The sequence below is a fragment of the Planococcus citri genome, chromosome 2, assembly GCF_950023065.1.
Source record: "Planococcus citri chromosome 2, ihPlaCitr1.1, whole genome shotgun sequence".
Taxonomy (NCBI): Eukaryota; Metazoa; Arthropoda; class Insecta; order Hemiptera; family Pseudococcidae; genus Planococcus; species Planococcus citri.
The window spans coordinates 20,806,212-20,828,701 of NC_088678.1; the positions used below are offsets into that span (position 1 = coordinate 20,806,212).

Sequence of the window (22,490 nt, forward strand, 5' to 3'; positions counted from 1 at the left end):
TTTGGTTTTTTTTTCTTCGTTTTTTTTTTTTTTTTTTTGGTTCCAGTTTGGAGATAATCTGATAGTAAGTTTAATTGTGTGGTTTTTTAACACGAAAGTATCCTAAGTTTAAATACGAGATGTTGGCTTCGATATCCCCCAGCTACCCTCTGCCGATCACCTTTTACAAGTTCATTTTTTTTTTTTTTTTAATCTATAGGCTGGAATTTTTACCAAGTGTTCCGAGGGGGTTTTCACTGATCATGCTTAGACCTTCGTGTTCGAGGAAGTAGATGTGAAGATTCAACAAAAGCTGGAAAATAGAACGAAGATTATTTTGGATTTGGATGGGTTTGGTTTGATTTTGTGTTTTTTTTGTCAATTTTTTTTTCTTGTATAAATGTGTGTCGATGTTTGTTGTATAATTTTTTTATGTGTAATTACTCTTGTTTTTTTTTGCGCTATTTAGAATACTTCTATGATAATATTTAACTAATTAATGCTGTAATTTTATTACGAAGGAGAAAATAATACCGAAGGAGGTGATTTTTTGCCACCGAATTGGGCAAATTTCTGGATGCTTGAAGAACGTCGCCTGAGATAGCCGAAGATTTTGGTGGTCGTCGAAGATTGTGAGATTTTTATCCAGGTCTAAAGATGAATGAATTTTGTTTTTGTTTGGTGTAATAGAATATTTGAATATTTTGATTTCGAAAAGGGTCAACACTGATTTGAATCATTTCACGCTTTTTAAGTCGGTTTCATATATAGGTATGTTTTTACACTGCTTGAATGTGTGATTTTGATTCCCCCCTCCCCCTTATTAAAAGTGTATCTTCCACACTATATAAGCAGTATGTAGTTTTGATAAGGTATTAAAAAATGAAAAAATTTTGGAACAAAACAAAAACGTGTTTTTTGGCATAATAATAATGTTTATTAAGTGTGTGTTTGTGTTTCCCTCTCTCTCTCTCTCTGTGTCTGTTAACCTTACTTACTTATATAAATGGTGTATTTTCTTCTTATAGTGTTTAACTTGCTGTATTTTGTAAGAGGTTTCTTCTCTTCTGTTTACTTTTAGTCACACACTGCAGAGCAATATTTTGAGTTTATGATTTAAAAAGTTTAAAATTTGCTAAAGAGAATGTAATTTTGGGTTATTGTAAAAAGTTGGTCATCAGTCTCTCCGTGCTCACCTCCTCCCCCTTATCCCTCCACTGGTCATTTTAATACATATACAGGATTTCGATATCCGAGCTTTTTTTATTATTTTGTTTTTGGCCAAGTTGAAAGTACGTAGTGGAGAAGTTCATATGATATGTTTGAGAGTAAAAAAAAAATAGGTAGGTAACGAAGATATTTTAGAACATTCCTAATTTTTTTTTTTATTATCGCCTTTAGTGGCGATGATTTTGTACGTGAAAATTTTTACATTCGAGTTTTTCGGATTATTATCTACCTTCCTATACTTATTTATTTGTTTCTCTACTACATACTTGAAAAATTGTATACTATGTGTTGTTTTATTACTACCTTACCTACTACGTTACTTTATTTTTTTTCTCTCTTTTTAAATGTACCTACTTTAATTGCGCATTAAATTAATGTCTTGAGATGAATTTTTTTATTGAAGGGAAATAGTTACGTGTGATTTTATTGTTTTTTTTTAACCTACACTCAGAAAGCAACTGCAAAAAAAAGCAAAAAGCTACGGTTATGTTTGAAAAATATCTACGAGTAGAAAGTACATATATACTGCGTGCAAAATGAAGAATATTTTTTTCTGTTCTGTTCTGTGTCGATGTTTAAAAATTTTACATGTATTACATTATTATTATATACGTGCATAAATGTTTCGAAGAAATACTGTTTTGTTTCTCTTTCTCTCTATTTTTTTTCCTTTTCAAACATCTGCGAATTATTAAAAAAAAAATATGGAATAATATAGTTTTTGTATGTGGTATTATTGGTGGTGTTTTTTTTTTTCATTTGTTGGTTTGTTGGGTAAGTTGGGTTTTTTAAATTTTATTTATGGGTCATTCCATGTCAACTCAACCAAAAAAAAGGGATTTTGAAAGTCATGTCTTTCGAATTCGTTCAAATTTTTTTTACATATATACCCACCCAGTAAGTAAGAACCCCGCAATTAGTTTGGTCCCAGCCCCCTCAGGGGGTGGGTGGGGGGCTTCCATTATTTTCACGTTGTCTCAAGGTACTCAACTTCAGCAGCCAATTCCTCCAAAACTATGATACTTTGATCAAAACTGATTTCACAGTTCGAAAGGGCATTGCATTTTGAAATTTTCAAAAGTTGAAAGTTGCACTTTGCACTTTCAAATTGAAAGTTCAAATTTCAAAATGGCGCTGTAAGTGGGATTTACTATTCAAAATTTTGAAAAAATTTCCATAGATGTACCTTTTGATGCTTTTTTGAAATATTCAAGTTTCGGGATGAGATCTCTCTATGGAGGGGGAGCACCCCCCCCTATTTTGGGTGAAACTTTCAAAATGAAATCTGAGGCATGTGATATATCGAATTTTATGTTTTTGGTGACGCTGAACACGAATATGACGTCAGGATTTTGATTGGACCCCATCCACAGCCCTCAACAATTTTTTGGACTTATACCTATTGGGGGAGGTTCTAGGGGCCATGGGTGAAGTCGATTCGAAAAACTAAGGCAATATTCGTGTTCGACGATATTGAAAACATACTATTTCATGTCATGTGTCACACAAATGTAACCATTTTTTGGAGGGCCATCCCCTTTGTGGAAGTACGGGGGGCCGTGGACGGGTCCAATCAAAAATCTGATGTCATATTCGTGTTCAGCGTCTCCAAAAACATACTATTCCATGTGTCACACGAACAAAACGCTTTTTTGAACTTTTACCCCCTTTCTGGAGGTGCTGGGGGCCTAGGTGGGGTCCTATCAAAACTCTGACGTCATATTCGTGTTCAGCGTCACCAAAAACATAGAATTCGATATATCACATGCCCCAGATTTTATTTTGAAAGTTTCGCCCAGAAATGGGGGGTGGGGGTGCTCCCCCTCCATTGAGAGATCCCATCTCGAAACTTGAATATTTCGAAAAAGCATCAAAAGGTACATCTATGGAAATTTTATCAAAATTTTAAATAGTGGCTCCCACTTACAGCGCCATTTTGAAATTTAAACTTACAATTTGAAAGTTCAACTTTTAACTTTTGAAAATTTCAAAATGCTTAAAAAGTCCTAAATGCAATGCTTTTTCGAACTGTGAAATCAGTTTTGATCAAAGTATCATAGTTTTGGAGGAATGGGCTGCTGAAGTTGAGTACCTCGAGGTAATGTGAAAATAATGGAAGCCCCCACCCGCCCCCCCCCCCCGAGGGGGCTGGGACCAAACTAATTGCGGGGTTCTTACTTTCTGGGTGGGTATATATTGTAAAAAAATTTTGAGCGAAATCGATAGACATGACTCAAAAACGTTGGTTGAGTTGACATGGAATGACCCTTATTTAAGAATTGTGGGTACAAACCTTCAATTGAGGTTGGGGTTCTCAAAAATCCATACTCGAGTGTCGAATATGAATTTTTAACGTGGTATGTATAGCTGAATATTTTCACGAATATTGGCGAAAAATTGCCACAAATTTGGATTCAGTGATTCACTCGCTTCAAAATGATCAAAATTCGTGACAAACTTACGAATTATTACCAATATTTTCAATTTTAATTTGAAGATTTCACCTGCGAATAGGCACCCTAGGTTGTAAATAAGGTCAAAAATGAATTCTCCGTATCGAAAAAAACTCAAAAATGAGCTTAAATATCATGTTGCATATCAAAATAGATGTTTTCGGGGCTCTTGAACGCGAATTTGATATCAATTTGGCGTAAAACCCAAAAAGGGCGTCTGAGGGGGAGGTTCAAAACTCAGCACTATGACTTATAAAATATCACGTGGCATATCAACAAAATAGATATTTTTGAGGCTCCCGAACACGAATTCGATATTATTTCGGAGTGAATTCTAAAAGGGGCTTTTCGCTTTTGAAGTGGTGATTCTGAATTCAAATAGTGAGTGCATACTTTATTTTACTCAAGGATGCCAACCTATCGTACAAAATTCCGTTCTCGGTTTTTTTTTTTTTTGGATATTTCTCTCAAAAAGCATACACGAAAATTTATTTTCTGTCAGATTAGGGAAGAGGGGAGTTGTCCATGGAAATTTGATCATCACGTTCACGATCACTTATCGCAAATTGACGAAAACCTGCGTCAATATTACGAGTATAGTCCGGCATATGACAATAGGAGTAATTGCACCCCCCCCCGCCGATCCTCCGGGACAACTTTTTTCTTAAAGGGGACATCCTAAGGAACATTTTAAAGCAAAGTTGCCAAAAAAAAAGTTGGCCTTACTTACAAAATGGCGGCCATTTTGATTGACAGGCCAGCCGAAATCGCAGATTTTGCGTTTTAACATAGGACTTGCACGAACTTTTTCAAACTTTACAAAGGTAGATCGAAAGATCATGCAAACATTTATCACCTGTCAAAATTTTAAGTGCTAAAGTGCGTTTTTCGATTTTTGGTGAATTTTTGAAAATCGAATTTAGGCCAAAAATGAGGGAAAAAATCAAAATTTTACCAAATTGACTTAGAAAGCTAAAATTTGGGGTATACCCTATTTTCGACATGCCAAATCGATTGGAAACGGTTTCAACCCGTTTTGAGCAGTTCTGGAGCCTCCAGCAAATTTTTGAAACTCGAAATTCCCACGAAATTCCATCAAATTGGAGTTGTAAAGCTAAAATTTATTCTAAAAACTAATTTCAATACGCTACGAAGTACTGCAGATGAATTTTAAGTCGTTTTGGAGGCTCCAGTGACTTTTCAAAAATTCCTGAAACCTCCAGCAGATTTTTGAAACTTTAAATTTTCACAAAATTTCATCAAATGGAGATGGAAAGCTGAAATTTACTGTTCACTCCATTTTTAACACCCTCTGAAGACGACTTCAAGTGGGTTCAAGTCATTTTAGGGCCTCCAACGACGTTTTTGAAAATTACTGGAGCCTCCAGTAGATTTTTTAAACTTGAAATTTCCCGCAACATTAATTTATCAAAATGGAGTTGGCAAGCTGAAATTTACTTCGCAGACTACATGGTGGTTTCAAGTGGTTTTGGAAGCATCCAGCTACTTTTTGGAAATTTTAATTTTCCAAAAAAAACGTCATACAACCTTTCAAAAAGTTGCTGGAGGCTCCAAAACGACTTGAAATTCACCAGCAGTCAACTACCGTAGCGTATTGAAATTAGTTTGCAGAATAAATTTCGACTTTCCATCTTGGTTTGATAAAATTTTGGGGAAATTTCAAGTTTCAAAAATCTACTGGAAGATCCAGTAATTTTCAAAAAAGTCGCTGGAGGCTCTAAAATGACTTGAACCCACTTGAAGTCGTCTTCAGAGGGTGTTAAAATTGGGGTGCAGAGTAAATTTCAGCTTTCCATCTCCATTTAATGAAATTTTGGACAAATTTTAAAGTTTCAAAAATCTGCTGGAGGTTTCAGGAATTTTCGAAAAGTCACTGGAGCCTCCAAAACGACTTAAAATTCATCTGCAGTACTTCGTAGCGTATTGAAATTAGTTTTTAGAATAAATTTTAGCTTTACAACTCCAATTTGATGGAATTTCGTGGGAATTTCGAGTTTCAAAAATTTGCTGGAGGCTCCAGAACTGCTCAAAACGGGTTGAAACCGTTTCCAATCGATTTGGCATGTCGAAAATAGGTATATCCCAAATTTTAGCTTTCTAAGTCAATTTGGTAAAATTTTGATTTTTTCCTTCATTTTTGGCCTAAATTCGATTTTCAAAAATTCACCAAAAATCGAAAAACGCACTTTAGCACTTAAAATTTTGACAGGTGATAAATGTTTGCATGATCTTTCGATCTACCTTTGTAAAGTTTGAAAAAGTTCGTGCAAGTCCTATGTTAAAACGCAAAATCTGCGATTTCGGCTGACCTGTCAATCAAAATGGCCGCCATTTTGTAAGTAAGGCCAACTTTTTTTTGGCAACTTTGCTTTAAAATGTTCCTTAGGATGTCCCCTTTAAGAAAAAAGTTGTCCCGGAGGATCGGCGGGGGGGGGTGCAATTACTCCTATTGTCATATGCCGGACTATTATGGGAGGATTTTATTAATCATAATCAGTTCTCAGTTCCGGTTTCGGCCTTTCGGGCTTTCGGGATCGTTTCGGTCATTTGGTCCGACGGTCCCACAGCTCTGCACCCACTAAATGTACCTGATACCTGACTCATCAGTCATCTGTGTGCAGGGCTTGCAAACCGAAACCAAAACCGAAACCGAAACCCACAAAAACCGATTAAAATTGCTCAAAACCGAAACCAAAACCGAAACCAGGAGCGTTATTTTCCCACAACTAAAACCAAAACCGAAACCGGGAGCGTTTATTTCTCAAATTCAAAACCAAAACCGAGAGCGTAACCGATTGAAAACTGAATTGGTTTTGGTTTTGGAATTTTTCAGGTAATTAGCCTGCATTTTTGATAAAATTAAAGTAAAAACTGATGCTAAAGGTGAAAAGGCCTGAAAAATGAAATAGTTTACAAATTTGGCACTACCAAAGTGCCGCTTTCTAGTCACATACACAAAGTTTTTGAAAAAGTGATCACTTTCTTGGCCTTCTTCCTTCTAAAAAATGGAGAAAAAAGGAAAAAACCAAAACCAAAACCAAAACCGAAACCGATTCTTTTGAAATCAAACCGTTTCAGCAAAACCGGAACGAGAGAGATAATATTTCAAAAAACCGAAACCAAAACCGAAACCGAAACCTTTACTTTTTCAAAAAACATAAAACCGAAACCAAAACCGAGAGCGATATCTATCCGGTTTTCAAGCCCTGTCTGTGTGCCATTCAAATTCTATTTTTTCGCAGGAAAAGCAACGAATATAAAATGAAATACATTCATTTTTACAATTATTAAATAAAAAATTAAACAAATACGTTATATTTCGTTGAGCTTGCTTTTTCTTCGAATAAATTAAATTAGAAAACCAGAAATAGTAGAAATAGAAAATCTGCGATCAAAATTCAAAAATATGGACACCCGTTATATTTTGACGTTATCCAGTTTTCATTCACAAATTGTAGGAGTATGTTCGAAATTTCGAAATTAAATTAATTTTTTCAATTTCACTATTTTGAAATTGAAAAAGAATTCTGAATCGAAGCTGATGTTATAATTAAGTCGTACAGACGGTAAATCCTATCACAGAGGTACTAATTTCTAGCAAATAATTCGTGAGTACATCAGATTTTTACGCTATCATTTTATTCTCCGCAGAAGTTTTCAATATTGTCGGTGTGATAAAGTAATTTTCACATAACCTTGTCAATGATAATATTCTGAATTTGAAATTCTTTTGTATTCGAAACATCAGATCTTTAGTTTTCTTCGATTGATCATTGTACTATGATTTGAATCTTCTTCAAGATTCGCATATTTATTGTGAGTAATGTTGGTATTGAATTAATTTTCTGTTCACAGAATGATGTTAAAAACTGTACCTAATGCAGATTTGAAGTGAAACTTTCGAAGCTTGGTTGGATTCAATGATCTTACATTTTACCCGACGATTGGAAGGAATATAGGAAATTATAGAAGTTTTTTTCCTCCAAACAAGTGGAACTGCAATAATTTGCATCTTATTAACTGAATGGAATATTCGAAATAACTTTTGTGAGTTCATTTTTGTATTTGAATATTCTCTTGTTAGTCCATTCTTATTTGTCATTTGTTTCATGGTATTCGGTTCGAAATATTTATTTGTACGTATTGCTCAAAATGGTAATGTTTTGTGATATTTTCAGTGTAAAACGCAGAGGGTTGAAATTCTATGTGCTTCCTGAATGATAATTTTCTTTCGTTGGATTCCGTTACGATTTCGTATTTTATGTTTCAAGAATGGGTTTAAACAGCTCGATGAAGATGCTATGTCGGACGTAAATGGCTCATTAAAGTAAGAAATTATGTTTAGAATTGCGTAGTATAAGGTGCTTTACGTAATAAACACTAGTAACCTCATCATTACACTTCTGTTGTTCAGATGCAAAAGACCAAACTTCGCCGGTTATAAACTGTTCAAACGTAACTCATACGTTATGATATACCGCTCGTACGATGCGTACATTAAAACCCTACGGAGTTTAGAGGTGTAAAGGTGAGATTACGAGTGTGTATTACGTAAACATTTTTTCGAAATTTGTGATGGATTAGTTTGATATGATTGCAACAAATTATGAATTTTGTTTCGATTGAGTAATGCAAAAACTCGTAAACATTTCTTGTCGATGTTGAATCATTAATTTTTCAAAATAACTTGGCTGTCTTTCTAAATTTTTCGTTTTTTTTTTTCAATTCAATACGAATTACAATAAAATATCTGTATCTGTTTCAGGAATAATTTCACGCAGCGTTTCTCAAAGTTGTAATTTTCGAGCAGTACTTCGTTGAATTATTTCGTTGGAAGCAGCTGCAGCATTCCAGTTTCAACATGTTTTCCATTTTACGAGGTCGTACTCATCTATCAAAGAAATTATATTCAATCTATAGCGATAGAGTCACAAAAACACTGCCCAATTTACGAAGTTACGTTCAGTTATCTAAAAATATTTCTTACGTGCAAAAAAGTGGCAGCTCGCGAGACCATTCTGATGCTTCGAAGCAGATGCTTCATACTCATAACGATATTTTAAAACCAGTATCTTTCAGTTTTCCAACCCACCCCGATTTTTCTCAAAAATCGCGACACAATCACGCAAAAAGCGAAACGAAGTCATTTTCTACGTATCAAAACCACTCCGATTTTTCTAAAAAGTTATCTTCCACGAGCAAAGATAAAATGGATCAGATAAGCACTCTGGTTGAAGAATGGACAAAGCGTTACGATTCTTTGGGCAAACTTGATGCCAATACTGTCTGCGGTACTTTGAATATACTATCAAGATTTCATGTTTTTGATAAGAAATGGAATAAAAAAGATCAGGAAAACTTTAAAAAGCTGATTGTTAAAATAATAGTGAAATCGAATCAATTATTTGACACGAATCGTCAACCTTTTTATAAATTGAAACCGTGGCAAATCGCGAATACCTTGAACGCTCTGTCTGGATGGAACGTATTTAGAAAAGATACCTGGAACATTACCGTTCAAGTGTACGGTAAAGAAGTTACCGAAGTCCAGCTGTTCAAGTCTGCCATCGTTAAACTAATCCATCAAGGAAACTGTTTACTAGATCCTAGTAATAAAACAGTCGATCAGTTTGATTCTCAAGCTGTAGCCAACAGCTTGAATGCGATGTCCAAATGGCACAAGAACGAGTTAGAAGGAGCTGACGAGTTCGTTGTTAAATTAATGAAACAAGGTTGTACGGTGGCCGGTGGATTCGCTCCAATGCAGCGTAATATGGAAGATGAAAAACACACTTGTATGGAAGTCATGAGAACGTTAAAAGCTATGTCCAATTGGCACAACGAGGAATTACAAGGTTCTAAAGAATTTATCACTCAAGTACTTGTGAAAGGAACTTCACTCGCTGATAAATTCGACTATATAGACATCGCCAACGGTCTAAACACATTATCTAAATGGAACATCAATGATTTCCCAGAAGCCAGAGGATTCATCGTTCTGCTGATCAAACGAGGAAATGCGATTATCGACCAATTCCACAGCCAACAAATTTCCAATTGTTTAAACGCGCTGTCTAAATGGAATACCAACGAATTACAAGGCTGTAAAGAATTTATATTTCAGTTGGTTAAACGTGGAAGTGCTACAGCCGAAGAATTCAACGCTCAAGAAATTTCCATGAGTTTGAACGCTGTGTGTAAATGGAATATTAATGAAATACAAGGAACTCGAAAATTTATTGTCGAGTTGGTAAAATGCGGAAATCTAACGGTGAATACGTTCAATTCGCAAGCAGTTTCCAATGCTTTAAACGCATTTTCCAAGTGGAACATCGACGACTTCGAAGGTGCTAGAAAATTCGTCAATCAGTTAATCGAACGAGCAAGTTCTACGATCGATGGATTCAATTCTCAAGGAATTGCCAATAGCTTGAACGCACTTTCAAAATGGAACATTGACGAGTTTCGAGGATCCCAACAGTTCATCGCCAAGTTAGTTCAACGAGGCAGCGCTATAACAGGAAGATGTGATTCCCAATACATAGTCAGCAGCTTGAACGCTCTGTCCAAGTTTAAAATAGACGAGTTGCCTGGAACTAGAGAATTCATCGTTCAGTTAATAAAACGAGGCAGCTCTTTGGTTTTTGAATTCAACTCTCAAGATGTCTCAAATTGTTTAAACGCTCTTTCAAAATGGCATATCACCGAATTTCGAGGGTATAAAGATTTCATCATTCAGTTATTCAAAAAAGGTATTACAACGAGCGATGAATGTATACCTAAAGATATAACTGTGAGTCTGAATGCTCTATCTAAATGGAAAATAAACGAATTACCCGGAGCTAAGGAATTCATAGTCAAGTTGATACAACGAGGAAGCTCGACAGTGGGCAGATTCGATTCTCAGAATATTGCCAACAGTTTGAATGCGTTGTCTAAATGGAATATAGATGATTTCGAAGGAAGCAGGGAGTTCATTATGCAGCTTGTAAAACATGGGAATTCAACAATCGGTTCGTTTGATTCTTCAAATACCTCGAATTGTTTAAACGCCCTATCTAAATGGAATATCGGCGAGTTCCAAGGATCCGAAGAATTCATCGTGAAGTTGATTAAACATGGAAGTTTTTTAATTGATACATTTGATCCTCAAGGTGTTGCTGCCAGTTTAAACGCGTTATCAAAGTTGAAAATCGATACGTTAAAAGGAGCTAAGGAATTTATTATTCTATTAATAAAGCGAGGGAATTCAACAGTCGACAAGTTCAATTCTCTAAACATCACTAGTAGTTTAAATGCTTTATCGAAATGGAGTATCGGCGAATTCAAAGGATCCAAAGAGTTCATTGTGGAGCTGATAAGATACGGAAATTTACTCGTTGACGATTTCAATCCTCTACAAATTGCAGGCACTCTGAATGGTCTGTCGAAATGGAACATCGGCGATTTTCAAGGTTCTAGAGAATTCATCGATCTATTAGGTGAACGAGGTTGTTCAAAAGTTGACGAATTCCAACCTCAAGACATTACCGCCAGTCTAAATGCTTTGTCTAAGTTGAATATTAATGAATTTCGAGGAATTGACGAATTTATTGTTCGATTAATAAAGCGAGGGCATTCGACAGTCAACAAGTTCAATTCTCAAAGCGTTGCTAATAGTTTAAATGCCTTATCTAAATGGAATATCAATGAATTCGAAGGATCAAAAGAATTCATCACGGAGCTAATAAGATACGGGAATGAACTCGTCGATGAATTCAACCCTGTGCAAATTGCAGGCAGTCTGAATGGTCTGTCGAAATGGAACATCGGCGATTTTCTAGGAGCTAGAGACTTCATTGATCTATTAGGTGAACGAGGTTGTTCAACAGTTGACGAATTCCAACCTCAACAAATCGCCAACAGTCTGAATGCATTGTCTAAATGGAATATTAATGAATTTCGTGGAGCTAGAAAATTTATTGTTCGGTTAATAGAGAGGGGGCATTCAACAGTTGATAAGTTCAATTCTCCAAACATCACTATTAGTTTGAATGCTTTATCGAAATGGAATATCGATGAATTCAAAGGATCAAAAGAGTTCATCGTGGAGCTGATAAGATGTGGTAATTTACTCGTCGACGAATTCAATCCTCTAGAAATTGCTAGCAATCTGATTAGTCTATCAAAATGGAACGTCGACGATTTTCAAGGAGCAAGAGAATTCGTGGAGCTATTAGTTGAACGAAAACGAGGTTGTTAACAGTTGACGAATTCCAACAGTCTGAATGTCTTGTTTGAAATATCAATCTCATTGTACGAGGTGTATAAAAATGAAGAATTTTTTATGTGCTTTTCGAATTTATTTTAATTTTTAATAGCCTGTTTTTTAATTTTGTAGTGTAACTAGTAAGTTTATCAAGATTTCCTATTCTGTTATTTTTCAATTTTTTTTTTTTTTTTTTTGGTCATCTGTATTTTATCGAATGTAATTTTCAATAAATCAATTATCATTGAAATCATATGGGTACGTTTTGTTTCAGGTAGAAGACATTTTTCACTTTTGAAAATTATTCAGTAGGTACCTACCTACTTCGTTTCAAGAGAAAATCAGCCCCTGTCTTTGAGAATACATTTTTTGTCTTATGAGACCGGTATCCTTACTCGCATGACAATTTTTAAACTAGGCAACCCCAGACTGCAGAAGCATGAAAAAATACTAATAAACATCACCAGCCAAAATTTCAAATTCTAAAGTGCATTTTTTTCATTTTTCAAAAATTTTCAATTTTTGATAATTAGTTTGGCAGAAAATGAGAAGTAATGACGGTTTCCTGAATTGCAGCTGCTCGATCGCATTTTTTAACCATTTTTGAGCCCAAAAAAAATACCCTTTCGCATGCGAAGACTGCGATGCGCGTTTAAACCCCAGGAAACTCGACTTGTGATTAATGACTTAAACGCTTGATATATCGTTGGAATCATTTACTGTTTAAATGTTTTTATTGATGGAATTGCCCAAAAATCGAAATTTTGAGATCTTTGGGACTCTGGGAGACCTTTTAATTTTACGATTGCGCAGCTGTAAGTGTTGTGATGAATAGTGAACTACCCTAGGGTTCTGGTCTCCTCATTTGAAAAAAACGAATCAATCGGTTCCAGCACATTCGCGAAGTTTCTTGTACAAAGATGTGCGGTTCGTCCAATGAAAGCGACTTTATTGAACTTTCAGGACTTTTTTTTTTTGATTCAAGCACGCTAAAAATTTCTTGAAGGACGGCAATTTGGAACAAAATGTAATGATATTATGTAGGTAGAGGTACTTACTTTCAATCGTGTGTTACAGTTAAATATTTAATATTTCACGATTCAAGAAAAGGAGAAAACAATACAAAGTAAGTACCTACTCGTAATATTTTTATTCGCCTAGGCTAGCTTTGCCTTGTTGGACTCCGGAAGAATGTAAGTATACCTATTTAAAATGAATCTATGAGCAGATCATCGACCAAGCGTTGAGTAAAGTCGAACTTGTAAAAATGATACTCTACTTGTTGTGTTGTTCAACTGAACTTAATATTGTAGGTATGTACTTCTTCGTTGAATTGATCATTCAAGTCTGAAACAGAGAGAGATTTTGTCTCTGTGAATGGGGATAATCTCTGGCAAGGTAGATTAAATTATAGCCTAAATGACAATTTCTTGGATTTTTAAACACTATCGCAAAAAAAAATATATATATTTTCAATGGGTATGAATCTAAAATTGCGTCACTTTTTCGAAACATGTCCATCATCAGGCAGTCCGAAAAATGGCCATGATTTTCGATGTTCCGAAAAGGCTGTCGCGTGACCTACAAGTATCAAAATGGGTTGAAATTTCGTGAGAAATTCAAGTATTTAGGCGGAAATGTTATTAGAGCCTTTCTTTAAGAATTTTCAGGATTGAAAAAAATTGTTCTGCTGTTTACCAGAATAGGTTAAAATTTCATGAAAAAAATGAGAAATTTCGATTAAAATTTTTTTTAGCATTTATGAAAAATTGCAGCTTAAAATTTTGTTCCTTCGTAAAAAGCATTATAATTACTCCGAAAATTGATTACATTTCGTGCTCGAAATGCTTGAAAAGTTTTCAAAAAACTAGAGATGAAAATTTTTGAATTCCCACTCGTATGTTATCAACATTTTTTGATAAGTTACTTGAGTGAATCTTGAGCTTTGAATTACTCAAAAATGCTCAAAACACACTGTTCCAATACATATTTGAATTTATCCTAAAATTTGACCAATTTTGACCCCCCCCCCCCTCCCCCCCCACATGACGCTAACCGTGGCCTAATTTTGAGTCCAAAATATGTTACTTCAAAAATGTTCCAAATACGTTTTCATTGAAATAATTGAATTTATCGTCAAATTTTAACCCATTTTGATTGGTTGTAAGGTCACTTCTGCAATTTTAAGGAATTTCCGTAAAATTGTGCAAAGCTTTCTTGAAATAGTTGCCTAGATTTTTAAAAAGTGTTTAAATTTTCTCAGTGTGTGCATACTTAAAAATTTGTAAAATTTGCTAAATTGACTTCTCAGTCTGTTATTGAAAATTACCATAAAAAGGTAAAAAAAATCAGCACAAAATTCGTCTCAAGAAGAGGTACTGAATACAATGGTTGGTGGTAGATAACAAAAAATATACAACAATCAGTTCGTATTTTTTTATTTACATAGATAATAAGACAATAACGGATTTAACAGAAAGCCTTAAATTGATTAGACCAACGCCATAGTTCTGACTTGGATCATTCGCGTTGTTTTCTTTAGAATGCAAAGTATCAGGTAAAGTTCCCTGAAATATGAAAATTCGAAGGCGTGTTAACCGTAGCATCGTTTATACTTAATCGCCTTGATTATACATATGTAGTCTGGCATATGACAATAGGAGTAATCGCACCCCCCCCGCCGATCCTCCGGGACAACATTTTTCTTAAAGGGGACATCCTAAGGAATATTTTAAAGCAAACTTGCCAAAAAAAGTTGGCCTTACTTACAGAATGGCGACCATTTTGATTGACAGGTCAGCCGAAATCGCTAATTTTGCGTTTCAATATAGGACTTGGACGAACTTTTTCAAACTTTACAAAGGTAGATCGAAAGATCATGCAAAAATTTATTACCTGCCAAAATTTCAAGTGCTGAAGTGCGTTTTTCGATTTTTGGTGAATTTTTGAAAATCGAATTAAGGCCAAAAATGAGGGAAAAAATCAAAATTTCACCAAATTGACCGAGAAAGCTGAAATTTGGGATATACCCTATTTTCGACATGCCAAATCGATCGGAAACGGTTTCAACCCGTTTTGAGCAGTTCTGGAGCCTCCAGCAGATTTCTGAAACTCGAAATTCCCACAAAATTTCATCAAATTGGAATTGTAAAGCTAAAATTTATTCTAAAAACTAATTACAATACGCTACGAAGTACTGCAGGTGAATTTCAAGTCGTTTTGGATCCTCTAGCGACTTTTTGAAAATTCCTGAAGCCTCCAGCAGATTTTTGAAACTTTTCAATCTGTCATAATAACTTTTTTTGTACGTCTACTCAAATACTATGAGTTACTGGAGTGACTTAAATGATCCAAACAATTTCTCATTTTTGGCAAATTTTTAAAAATTCGTCAATTTTTGCCCAAAAATGGTGTAACTTCTGCAATTTACAGATAGGTAAGAAAATGTCTGCATCATTGAAATGACTTCAATAACCCATGGTACTCGAGTGGACAAGCAAAAAAAGTTATTATGACAAATTGTCTATTTTCAAAATTGAAGGCGCAAACACGATTTGAAAATTCAAATTTTTCAAAATTTAAGGCAAGACAAATTTGGAAATTTTGAATCGAGTTTGCCCCTTCAATTTCGAAGATAGGCAATTTGTCATAATGACATTTTCTGTTTGTCCACTCGAGTACTATGGGTTTTGGGCATCGTTTGAATGATTCAAACACTTCCTTATTTTTGATGAACCTTTCAAAATTAGTGAATTTCTAGTTTTGCGGAGCATTTGGCTCCTTCAATTCACAAGATAGACTACTTGTGTACATAACAAATTTTGTTCGTCTCGCCGAGTACTATCACCATACGCCAGCTTTCCGATCGAAGTTGGAACACCCTGTATATACTTGGTATTAGTGGTGCCCGCCTCAAATTTTTTTTTCACTTTAGAGTGCATTTCACTCGATTCTGCATCGTTCTATATAAAAAGACCTTGTACCACAAGCCCAAAACCGGGCACCACAATGACTACGTATACTTAAAACGGGCACCACAATGACGTAAGTTTAAATCTATACATATATAGCTAGGTACACTTTCACTTTTGCCTCAATTTTTTAATAAAAACATAACTTATCCAGGGCGTGTTAACATATGTAAGGAGATGAGAAAAATGTGTTTATTGCGAAAACTTAATTTTTTACGATTTCTTTTTGTGGTTGAAGGTTGAAGATCCCCTCTTTCACGTAGCGCGGTCAGGAATCGTCCAAAAGGGGGTTTTATAACCGCTCAATTTTGATTTAGAGCTGACTATAGTTTCTAATTTTATTTTAGTTTTTTTAAAAAGTGTGTGTTTTTTTTTTAAAGAAACGAATCACAGTATCAATTACCTATCCACTTTATACAAATGCTGGAACAATACTACGACAATCATGACCATTTAAAATTGAAGCTGATTTCCCACATGCGCGGAACCCAGGACCATAAAAACACACTATTCACTCCAAATTACCTACTCTATAATTTACACTAAAAATATCCTATTTTTACAATCGTATGTAAGTACTTACTATAAATAAGTGCGTTCATAATATCAAGCTCATCTTTGAGTTCCCGGAAATGTTTTTCCAGTAAGTCTTTTTCTGCTCTTAATGAATTTAGTTCAGTTTTAATTGATGTGATATTTTCTGGGATTTCTAGATTAAAATTAAAACGTGATTCACATGCCAATTTTAATTTACCTTCTGATAAATTATTTTTTGGGAATGGGCTTGTATACTCACCAATACCCATGGACACGAATATAGTCAAAATGATAAAAATTAAGGCTGTTCTCATTTTTTTTTTCAGCTGATTTTATGACAAGATATAAGTAGATACCTACTAACACTTCGTTGAACAAAATTAAAACCTGTCGGTAAATTTTAAGATTCAAAGATACATAATGGGTAACCACTTACGACGATAAATACTTGCAGTAATGTATCAAAACTCCATCAAACTAGTACCTATCTCATTAGATTATAAAATTTATTGGTACCTACTGATAATTCAACGATTATCAGAAAATTCATTTAAAAATGAGAAGAAGCGTTTCAAAGCATGCGAAGTGATAAAGAGTAAGGTGATATTAAACAGCAATGATTATATAGAGGGAAAAGGCATAGGTGAGTAAGATGGGCGAATCGGCCCCCGGCACATTCAGCGATGAAATTTTGGTGGTAGGTAGGTACCATCAAGATACTTTAATCCACCAAGTTACAGAGCTGTATCTTGAGTGGCTCTTGAGTAATGGGCTAATTACTCAAAACGGCCTCAGACCTTTTTCTCCAGATTAGCTCGACCGATAGGTACGACTAAGAAAAAAGTTTATGTGAAGGTGTGGCCTAAAATTTTACATAACCAAGGGGGAGGCCAGGGTTTGAGATTTTTTTCGCTGAGTTGTTCTAATGGGGGTTGAAAAATTTACACAACCAAGGGGGAGGCAAGGGTTTTAGGTTTTTTTGTTGAGTCGTTCTAATGAGGGCTGAAAAATTTTACATAACCAAGGGGGAGGCCAGGGTTTGAGATTTTTGCGTTGAGTCGTTCTAATGAGGGTTGAGAAATTTTACATAACCAAGGGGGAGGCCAGGGTTTGAGATTTTTTTCGCCGAGTTGATCTAAAGAGGATTGAAAAATTTTACATAACCAAGGGGGAGGCCAGGGTTTGAGATATTTTTGTTGACTCGTTCTAATGAGGGTTGAAAAATTTTACATAACCAAGGGGGAGGCCAAGGTTTGAGATTTTTTCGGCGAGTTGTTCTAACAAGGATTGAAAACTTTTGCATAACGAAGGGGGAGGCCAGGGTTTGAGATTTTTTTGGTGAGTCGTTCTAACAATGATTGAAAAATTTTACGTAACCAAGGGGGAGGCCAGTGTTTGAGATTTTTTTGTTGAGTATTCTAATGAGGGTTGAGAAATTTTACATAACCAAGGGGGAGGCCAGGGTTTGAGATTTTTTTCACCGAGTTGATCTAAAGAGGATTGAAAAATTTTTCATAACCAAGGGGGAGGCCAGGGTTTGAGATTTTTTTCGCTGAGTTGATCTAATGGGGGTTGAGAAATTTACACAACCAAGGGGGAGGCCAGGGTTTTAGATTTTTTTGTTGAGTCGTTCTAAAGAAGGCTGAAACATTTTACATAACCAAGGGGGAGGCCAGGGTTTGAGATTTTTTTGCTGAGTTGAAGTAATGGGGGTTGAGAAATTTACACAACCAATGGGGAGGCCAGGGTTTTAGATTTTTTTGTTGAGTCGTTCTAATGAGGGTTGAGAAATTTCACATAACCAAGGGGGAGGCCAGGGTTTGAGATTTTTTTCGCCGAGTTGATCTAATGAGGATTGAAAAAATTTACATAACCAAGGGGGAGGCCAGGGTTTGAGATTTTTTTCGCTGAGTTGATCTAATGGGGGTTGAGAAATTTACACAACCAAGGGGGAGGCAAGAGTTTAGAATTTTTTGTTGAGTCGTTCTAATGAGGGCTGAAAAATTTTACATAACCAAGGGGGAGGCCAGGGTTTGAGATTTTTTCGGCGAGTCATTCTAATGAGGGTTGAAAAATTTTACATAACCAAGGGGGAGGCCAGGGTTTGAGATTTTTTCGTTGAGTCGTTCTGAAGAGGGTTGAAAAATTCGCCTATGTATCTTCAAAATTGAAGGGGCAAAATTACGTTTTCAAAATCCAAGAGCCAAAATCCTATTTTGACCATGGGGGTCGATAGTACTTTGAGAAATGAACAAAATTACCTATTATGACTTTTTGCCTAACTTGCAAATTGAAGGGGCTACACAAGATTTTCAATTTCAAAACATCGCGATGAAAAAAATGAATGCGGAAATGAATAGTATGTCAAAAAATAAACAAATTTTGTTATTATCATTTTTTTTCTTACTTGCTCTAAAATTTAAGAAGTTTTTGAAGCTCAAAAATTGTAAATTTAATTAGTAAAATTTTTAGCAATTTAAAATTTTTGAGCGTGTATCACGTGATATGATCTGATATGATTTCCAGGAATGATGTGTACTGATATGATAAGGCATTCGAGTCTGGGTTCTATTTTCTATTTCACAATTAGATCGCTTAGTTGTTCAGAGAATATAAGCAGTAATAGGTGGTCGGACTGTCATTGTCATCATTCTTTCGCTTGTTTGTTTCCTTTATAGACACTGGACCTGGGGTGGCCCAGGTGCAGTGTCTATAGTTTTAGTTTCCTTGTTAAGGATTTTTTTTTTTTTAGCTTGGCGGGGCAGTCCGACTGGACTGCTTGATAATTTCAATTTTCAACTGTAACACCACGGTAACACTCATTTAGTAAATTTTCGAAGAAAGGTAGATCTTCTTCACCCTGTAATAAAACAAAATGACCAGCGAATAGCGATTGAAAACTGAATAAATAAGATGATATATTTTAAACGGAAACGAAGCTTGAAAAAATTCGATGAACGAAATAAATAAAATACAAAATGATTCACATTTAAAAAGAAAAAAAAATACAAATCTAAGAAAATCACATTTCACATCATACCTAATACATCATCGGAGGTAAAACTATTCAACGCTTTGATTACTACTTCGTCACTTTGTTGAGCCAACGAACGTAGTTTTTCGTTTACTTTGGCGATTGTAGGTAAATAAATCGAAACATTATTCGTAATTCTGTCGACTAAATTTTGTACGTTGTCTTTGAACTCGACGATATCGATATCGATAGATTCCTCGTCCTCGTCATCATCACTCAGCATTAAGTAAGCACCGAGTTCTTCGTCCCCTAAGATGACCACTTCTTCGACACCGTCGTCGGCGGAAATATCGTCGGATTCCAGTTTAGAAGATGTGGTTTCAGTGACGATGAAGGTACCATCATTTTCGATACCTTGATTCGAACCATCTTCGGTATATAGGACAACTTGATTTTCGAATTGTTCTGTTTCACTGGAAGGTCCAACAGCTACGTAGTAAAACTGCTGTTTTTCCTCTTCCGTTATCGAGTAATCCGTATCGGTTTTTAAATTCAGATTATAATTAATAACTCCTAAATGTTTACAAGACAGGCCGACTTCGCCCAGGTAACACGAACAAACACCTACGTCTTTGTTGATGACGTAATGAACGTTTTTCTTGTTATTGGTGAGCATTATAACTGAATCTGTGATGTATTCCATTTGGTATTTGGCCAGCAGCTCTTGACTTATATTCGATTGAGGATTTAAGTAATTGTAGTTCTCGTTCACAGCCACGTCGATGAGTTTATGCTCGTAGAATGAGTTAAAGCTGTCGACGACGTAATGCAACAGTTGAGCCGGATTATAGGAGCGTAATTTCTTGAATATTTTCTCTTTGAACACTTTCATCGACTTTTCCACGATGTGTTTGATGTTTTCTTTATCGAAAGGTAGATTGTCGCGTAAGCAGATGGCCCATTCTTCTCGACGAGAATATAAATCGTTTACGTAGTCGATGAAATTTTTATGCTTTTCGGCATTACCATCGGAAAGCAGATCGGCGAAAATGATATCCAGTAGTTCGCTCTCAGAACAGTACATCATCCTTTGTAAATAATTGTAGAATGATTTGCGGTATTTCGGATCTATACCATTTTCAACGTTCCACAGCCATTTCCAACCAGATTCGAGGATTTGAAATATACTAAAGAATACGTGCGACGATGGAAACACCATTCGTAACGCCGATTTTAGATTCGCACAGTGATCAGCCATTATTATCTCAGGGCTCAACTTGCCACCGAAAGCTTTGCCTTCGCCGATATCGCAGTATAACTGAAACCCTTCAGCGATAACGGACTCAGAATTATCGGATGTGATTATCACACCGATTGGGATACCTCCGGCGCAACACGCGGTGAATAAAAGATACACGTGGAGACTGTAACGACTCACGTCAGGTTCGTAATTCAAGAACAACGTTTCGCCGGAATTATCTAAATACGAGGCTCGTCTCATCAAAGGAGTCAAAATCACAGCTACGAAATTACTATCGTCGATTTGTTTAAAGTGGCAAACAGTTTCAGCGTACGAAGAATTGAATTCGTCGATTGAGTTTTTCACCGTTGCTAACATTTGCTCGGTTGGAGTAGGACCGCTTTTTTGTTTGAGGAATTTTTGATAAAAATAATAAACCTGGAATCAAATCGATGTTCAGAATAAAACAATAGGTTGGAATTAAAAAAAAAAAAAAAAAAAGGTCGACTAATAACGTACCCATCTTTGATCAGGGCAAATTGCTCGATCAGCGATTACTGATTCGTATTTAGAAGTATGTTGGACGTATAAATGTTGTTTGTACGAGTTCAGGGCTTGAGAAGGACTGAAACCGTTTTCAAACATGGAGCGAAAGTATTCTTGGACTTGTTCGGAAGGAGACCGGTAACGTAAAATGGCCGCACAATCGGGCGAATGATTATGAACGTATTTTATGTTTATCACAGCGAAGTATCTGCAAAAAATTGACATTTTTTTTAGTGAAACCTGATTCTAACAGTTGAATTTTTTTTAAAAAACTTCAGGCTTACGCAGAATTCTCCCAATTTCTTCTAATCACGATTCGAATACAGCTCTGACAAGATGATTTATTACTTCTTCGATTCAGGTAACGACACATGTAAACGTGCTGAAAATAAAACGTTGTCGATGAAGATGAACGAAATTGAAACAAAATACAGATGAAATCTAGTATATTACGTACTTTTGACTTTGCGAAACGAGACTCGCGAGTATCCAAATGCTTCAAAATATAATTACATTTATTTATATTCATGAATTCCTTCATCCATTCTTTTACGTGATCAGATGTACATAACTCTAAAACTATGACCGTAGCTGTGAAATTCTTATTTTGAGATTGAGGTTCGTACGACTTGATTATGTATTTCCAGGCATTCGGTAGTAAATCCTGCACAATTAAACGATAAGTCAGGATAGGAATAAAAATCAATAATGATGAAGATTTTTCAAAGTTACCGTCAAAGAAGCTGCGTTTTCGTTTTCATTTTTATCGGATTTTTTGGTATGTCTGCGAAAATGCTGCACGAAGTAACGTCTTCGAAGAAATATCTGCTTGCAAATATCACATATATATTCCTTCTTCTCTAATTTCATTTTGGTTTAGAGAAATTTTCGAAATGTAAAGAACATGAACTACAATTTCCAGGAGTATGAGTGATGGAATTTTTATTGGCAAAAAAATGTACGTAACCTTCGGGAACAACGAGGTATTTAGCTGGATTATTTTTCATTATTCAACTACATAATTGAGTTGATTTTTTTAGGAATACGAAGATTTTTTGGAAGACAGAAGAGTTTATCAAATTCACAAAAAATTTTATCATCAAAAGGGAGAAAAAAATGTAAACAAGTTCAAAAAAATGCTGCTTGAAGTTTCAAAACAACAACAAAGCCAATAAAGTTTTTTTGCCGGGTTTTTTGTTCTGGTCTGTTTAGCACATTTTTAAGGACTTTTTTGATGATGAGGTGACAAATGAGAGTTTCACTTCCGAGTGGGGTAATTAAAATATCTAAT

At 35.4% G+C, this 22,490-nt stretch overlaps 2 protein-coding genes and 1 long non-coding RNA gene across 5 annotated transcripts; 1 reads left to right on the forward strand and 2 right to left on the reverse strand.

The window, feature by feature from the left end:
- Nucleotides 1-7,128: 7,128 nt before the first annotated feature.
- Nucleotides 7,129-12,181, forward strand: LOC135834948 (uncharacterized). Of its 3 annotated transcripts, none has more exons than XM_065348950.1 (5): nucleotides 7,129-7,291; nucleotides 7,539-7,730; nucleotides 7,862-8,010; nucleotides 8,098-8,211; nucleotides 8,449-12,181. In XM_065348950.1, the coding sequence occupies exon 5, from the start codon at nucleotides 8,545-8,547 to the stop codon at nucleotides 11,923-11,925; it is 3,381 nt and encodes a 1,126-aa protein (XP_065205022.1). In that variant the 5' UTR covers nucleotides 7,129-7,291; nucleotides 7,539-7,730; nucleotides 7,862-8,010; nucleotides 8,098-8,211; nucleotides 8,449-8,544; the 3' UTR covers nucleotides 11,926-12,181. The 3 variants fall into 3 exon arrangements, with proteins under 3 accessions (XP_065205022.1, XP_065205025.1, XP_065205023.1); XM_065348953.1 differs by having other exon boundaries at nucleotides 7,129-7,267; XM_065348951.1 differs by lacking the exon at nucleotides 8,098-8,211.
- A 2,171-nt stretch (nucleotides 12,182-14,352) lies between these two features.
- On the reverse strand, nucleotides 14,353-16,924 carry LOC135834949 (uncharacterized). The gene is made up of 3 exons (XR_010556798.1): nucleotides 16,699-16,924; nucleotides 16,486-16,611; nucleotides 14,353-14,498 (listed from the first exon to the last, which is right to left on the reverse strand). It is a non-coding gene; the product is annotated as an uncharacterized LOC135834949 (long non-coding RNA).
- A 2,408-nt stretch (nucleotides 16,925-19,332) lies between these two features.
- On the reverse strand, nucleotides 19,333-22,295 carry LOC135834951 (uncharacterized). The gene is made up of 5 exons (XM_065348955.1): nucleotides 21,932-22,295; nucleotides 21,657-21,863; nucleotides 21,484-21,581; nucleotides 21,173-21,407; nucleotides 19,333-21,091 (listed from the first exon to the last, which is right to left on the reverse strand). The coding sequence occupies exons 1-5, from the start codon at nucleotides 22,067-22,069 to the stop codon at nucleotides 19,469-19,471; spliced, it is 2,301 nt and encodes a 766-aa protein (XP_065205027.1). The 5' UTR covers nucleotides 22,070-22,295; the 3' UTR covers nucleotides 19,333-19,468.
- Nucleotides 22,296-22,490: the final 195 nt, after the last annotated feature.